Here is a 5,847-nt window from a genome sequence, read left to right on the forward strand (position 1 = left end):
ATACTGCAGTGAATGTGCGAATTGGACATGGAAAATTTCATGAAAAGGATATGGTGCTGCAACCGTAACTGTGTCGCCAGTGTTGGCTGATATCGTTTTCCCTCGTTAATGACATACCTTTTTCTTCACAATGAAATAAACATCCATTTCTCTCAAATTTTTATCTTCTTTTTCAATATAAAAATGAAACATCTTTTTGGAAAACCCTTTACTCTTCTTCTAACTTTAGTTCATGATGTGGAACTGTTTAGCAGGAAGCTGAGAATATAGATATTGAGGTTCAGAAAAGAAATTGAATATTCAACTATATATCACGAGATTTATTTAATTAACATGCCAATAATTCCCTTATGGGAGACTTTGTAGTTCTATACACTTCTATGATCGTGTTTGTAGCAAACTTGGTGAATGCAACATGAGTGCCAACAATGAATTTTACGACATCATTGTGTCCCTTTCTTATTGTATCCACAGCTTTTAGGATTATATTGTCGGTGACATAGTTGGCAATGGCGTGATCGAGCTTTCGGACTTCGTAGTTCATTCCAATTGCGAAATTACCCAATTTTTCAATAGCAGCTTCTCCTGCGTAGCTGATGTGACATACGGTCTTCGTTAATCCTAAAAAAATAATTCATTTTAGTGGAATAGGGAATATTTCATACATATAGCTCCAACCCTCAAAATATCCAGATATTTACATTCACTACTGTTTCGTCAAATATGAATTTATGCTTGTAACTACACTGCTCAACAATTGATAGGAATCACTTACTTGTTCTAAATTTATTTCTGAAATATTCGCTCCAAGATTATAAATTTAGTCAGATATCAGAGTATTTTCAGTTGATAATATGGTTCACTTGAGAAAAGAATGAAAAAATGGAAAGTTGGAGAGAAAAACAGACTTTATTAGGAACACTCAAAATTCTGTGTTTGAATAACATAAAAATTTTATGATGAAACCACAAGAAGGCTGAAGTTTCGGTTAAGCTAGTACCTAGTTGGTCCCCCACGAGCTCGTCTCAAGCATTCTACCTTACGAGGCATACTTTCGATCAAACGATTTATAAAATTTTGGGGCAAATTCGTCCAAATATCCCGTAAAGCGTTAGAAAGGTCCTCCAGGTTATTGATCGGTTGTTCTAAGGTTGGCAATTGTCTAGACATCTCAGACCAGACATGTTCGATGCAATTCACGTCTGGAGAGCGAGCTGGCCAGTCCATCCTATCAATAGCATGAGTTTCTAGCGCTTCATTAACCAGACGACTACGGTGTGGACGGGCATTATCGTCAATTGAAATGAAATTCTCGCCCACGGCAGCCGCAAACGGAACAATTATGGGTTCAATAATCATATCGTGATATCTCTGGCTGGTCATGGTGGTGTTCTGCAGAACAACCAACTCTGTGCGTTGGTTCAAACAAATGCCTCCCCATACACATATAGAACCTCCGCCAAAAGCTGTTGTGCGTAACATAAACTGTTCTGCATACCTTCGACCTCTTTCCCTCCAAGCAAGAATACGTCCATCGGAGTTGACCAAACGGAATCTAGACTCATCCGTAAATAAACATCGGCTCCACTCTTCAAGTGTCCAATTGCGGTGCTCCTCAGCCCATTGCTGTCGATGAACCCGGTGTTCCCTATTCAAACGGGGATGTTGTACCCTCCTACGTGCTCTCAAACCACGAACATGTAGTCGTCGTCTTACAGTCTGGTTCGAAATTAGACCTCCTGTTGCAACTCTCAGTGATCTATTGAGCCGCGACGCCGGGTAAGTGGGATTACTCCTAGCATTGAGGATCAAAAGACGATCTTGGGCAGCTGTTGTACTGCGCTGCTGACCTCCCCCATGAACATAAGCTACTGAGTCGTCATCGTTTTGGATGAACCTATTCCAAGCCCGAATCACGACACTTTGCGAAACATTCAACCGCTGGGACACTTCTCGCTGGGACAAACCTTCCTGTATCCACCGTATGGTTTGGTCCAGTTGCACAGGAGCCAAACGTCTTCTCGGCATGACTGCTGAGCTGATATTGTTCTCATTTCTTCAATTATTGTCACCTTATGTGTTTGAACGAGAGAAAAAAACAGATTTAATAGCCAATACCACATTGCTTTTCACTCCACCTGTAATAGCCTACAGATAATAATCGATTTTGTGAACAAGAGTCGATGAAGTGAGGAAGACTTTGATATAATCGACTCAAAACATCTTACTTTTTCCTTAGAGAACATTAATGTACAGATATTCACGAAATAACATGAAAAAAAAATACAAATAAAGAGAAGTTCATAAGTGATCCCTAGCAATTGTTGATCAGTGTAGTTACCGTTCAAAACTCTCCATGTTGTACGAAGTATCAGAAATTTAACTCTTCCAGTTCAGTCACTAAATAACATAGGAAATGACTTTTGAAAAATAGTTTATTTACAGAAACTTTCGAAACATTTGTTTAGCTAGGTTTATCATAATCTGAAAATATTGTCGCAGAAATTAGAACTTCGAGTAATGTGGATAAGTGGAGGTGGGTTTCTACTAGCAAAAATCCTGTAGATTTAGCGACAAGAAAGGCACCTACAAAACTATATATTGAGTTCTGGATGTATAGACCTCAGTTTTTAAGGGAATCGAAACAGTTTTGGCCAAAAGGAGATACCAAATTAGGGAACGATCATCAAAGATACAAGAATTCAAGTGTAATGGTCAGGAAAAATTAAGCTTTCAAAAAATGGCAGAGAAATCTAGTGTTCCCATTTGGAAGAACATAACTTTGGGTCATAGCTTCGTAATTAAAAACTCTTTTGAAAATACGAGCACGTCACTGGATTCTACGTAAAAAAATGCCTGTATAATGTTTTAATTTCAGAGCTCTATCATCTGTATGAGCGGAGATATAAATGTTTTTCGATATCGCCATTTTTTCAAATTTCGCTTATAACTCGAAAACAAAAGAAGGTGGCCAAAAATGAATAATACGCTTGTTAGTTTCTCAGAAAAAGAGACCGAGAATGGGGTAACAGATTTAGTCTATCTCCTCCGGTTCAAAAGTTGTAGTGCTAAAACATCGAAATTTGCCCACCCTATGCAGGAACTAAGTTTAGCTTATCGGTAATAATGATAAGAAATAATACTCACCGAGTAAGTTGAGAACTGGTGTGGCAATTCCATTGTGGGATCCAATTCCAGAGTGTTTATCGATTCCACGTCCATTCTTTTTGCCTTTGCCCTTCTTGCCTTTGTTTTTCTTTCCTCGTTTGTTATGCTCTTCGCTGCTTGAAGAGGATGATGATGATGATGACTCATCCGAAGAACCGAAAAGACCATCATTAATCTGTTGTTTGTTCTGGAGCAAACCACCAATTTTAGAACCAGCTCCTCCAAGCACTCCTTCTGCACCTCCAATCAAACCTCCTGCTGAACCACCTATTTTTCCTAATCCTCCTAGTCCAAAACGACCCCCAACTTTTACACTACCACCTGCGGATGCACCTGAAATAATGGTTGAAGAGGACTGATTCAAAGTCTATAATTTTCTGATATTGAACATCTTGAATATTTTAGAATGATGTATATTATTATGGTAAATCTAAAAAGATAATTATTGGTGAAATTGAGAAATATGAGGATATATTATGAATTATAATTTTTATAGTTATAAATTAAATTAGATGATTCCAGAGGGAATAAAGAACGATGGAAATCACTTCTAGGCTTTTGCTATATTATTTTCTTCACAACATGTTAGTATTTTACTACTTGATATGTAATAATAATTGTGCAACACCTGTTTTGTAAGCATTTTGACTGAATTTTGTTCCACCTATTGTTGTGGAATGAATACGCAACTATTCCGATAAAATAGAGAAAACAACATAACTGTGATACGAATTGATTGTCAAAATTTAAAATTTTCTGTTGGTAAAACATAGATAATATAGCAAGGAGTAAATGATTGTATTTGGAAAAAAAAAGTCTTGAAGGTTTTTTTCACAAATATTCAATTTTTTTATTTTACAACAAACCATATGTTTGAGGAGATCCAAAGTCGATTGTTAGTTGTTGTTAAAATGCCTAGAGTACGTGTACGCGGAATTTATCGCCAGCTAAGTGAATTTGAAAAATCGCTAATTGTACGAACAGAAATCCAACTACTGTTATGAGATGTTTTTAAGCGTGGTTTGATTATGTCCAAAATCGAAGAAGAGAAGGCACCGGACATTGAAGGGGCACAAATGAATTTCAAGATCGACGTCTAAGGCTTATGGCCAATAGAGATCGAATAGTGGCAACTGGATCTTTGGCAGATGAGTGGTTAGGAGAACAAGGCAATCCTGTAACTGTCCGAACGGTTAACCGCCGGATAAGGTCTTTTGGACTGCAGCATTATCGAACCCATCTTGTGTTACCTCTGACGGTTGAGCATCGGCGGCAACGATTACAGTGGTGCAGAGAACATCAACATTAGAATGTGGAATGGCATCAGGTCGTCTTTTCTGATGAATCTCGATTCTTCTTGAGTGCACATGATGGTCGAAGAAGCGTTATATGACGTCGGGGAGAAAGACGTGAACCTTAGTTTGATGTTGAGCATCATGTACACCGGACAGTAGTACAGGTAGCTTGGGATAGTATTCGTCAAGAAGAAATAGTCCATTTTATTGCATCAATGCCGAGACGTGCTAGGTAGTGTATAGATAATTGCAGTGGACGAACACATTATTAACAAATTTATGTAAAAAAATGCAAACCCTATATTTTTTCTCCAAATTTCAATCATTTACTCCTTGCTATCCTATTCCTGAAAAACATTTTATAGAGAATTTTTCACAAAATATCTCCGATTCGGTTTTCAATTCTAATAATTGCTAAATAGCATAAATATAATTGTCGTTATGAAATATTATAGATTTTGTTGTTTGAGATACGTTTTTATCATTCCTCAATAAAAATTTTTTCATTTCACTTCATCAGTCCTGAATTGGCTCAAATATCAGTATCTTTGAATTTGTGATAGATTTATATACCTCCTCTTCCCTCTCATTTAGTGAAAAAAGGGTTACAATCAACCAATCGAACAAATTTATTCTATTCGATATTTCAGGACCCAATCTTACAATTTCAATATTGCCTGAGTAGATTTTTCGTCGTTTCCAAACTTCATATTCGACACTGCCAATGGAAATTCACAGCTTCTGCATTGAATGTGAGCCTTCATGCTGATGAAAGGCATAGAAAATGTTTGAATTGAAGCAAAATTTCATCATTGTCCACCGGTTTTTGTAAGATTTATGATGGTAAATTTAATGCTTCGATTTTGAGCGTTTGAAATGAATGTATCGTATTATCGATCTAAGTTAATTGAGGTTGAGGTATAGTATACTATAACTAAGAAAAATTGTAAACTTTAAATGATTTCTACGAAATAGGTTTTCTCAAAAATTCAAAGATCCTAGAAGAAATATGATTGAAGCTTACCTCCACTCTCTAAACCAATAAGAGAGTTACTGACACTGAAAATGCCTACGAAGACAACAAGACAAGTGAATGCGTACATTTTTGTTATTTCGGCGGTGAACTGCAATGTTTTGAGGAGTTCTTTTAGTTTTTATGTATTTATAAGTAGTTAGTTGAAAAGGAAGTATCTATAACTACGATTATTGCTATCGTAGAATTGAAAATGTGAGTAGTCAGAATAATTAATCTTGTCCACTTCATTATCGATATTTATTGAGTGTCATACTCTTGATTGATGAAGAGAATGTATTTTGTCATTCGCTAATTTTAAATGAGTGAACAACGAAGCATTTCACAAATAGATGTGTAGATTCAAATGAA

The 5,847-nt window shown here is 36.5% G+C and overlaps 1 protein-coding gene across 1 annotated transcript; it reads right to left on the reverse strand.

Annotated features, from left to right (window-relative positions):
• Positions 1-299: 299 nt before the first annotated feature.
• Positions 300-5,643, reverse strand: LOC123673589 (protein lethal(3)malignant blood neoplasm 1-like). Its single transcript, XM_045608170.1, has 3 exons — positions 5,488-5,643; positions 3,148-3,501; positions 300-621 (listed from the first exon to the last, which is right to left on the reverse strand). The coding sequence occupies exons 1-3, from the start codon at positions 5,564-5,566 to the stop codon at positions 329-331; spliced, it is 726 nt and encodes a 241-aa protein (XP_045464126.1). The 5' UTR covers positions 5,567-5,643; the 3' UTR covers positions 300-328.
• Positions 5,644-5,847: the final 204 nt, after the last annotated feature.

This window comes from Harmonia axyridis, chromosome 2 (genome assembly GCF_914767665.1).
Source record: "Harmonia axyridis chromosome 2, icHarAxyr1.1, whole genome shotgun sequence".
Lineage (NCBI taxonomy): Eukaryota > Metazoa > Arthropoda > Insecta > Coleoptera > Coccinellidae > Harmonia > Harmonia axyridis.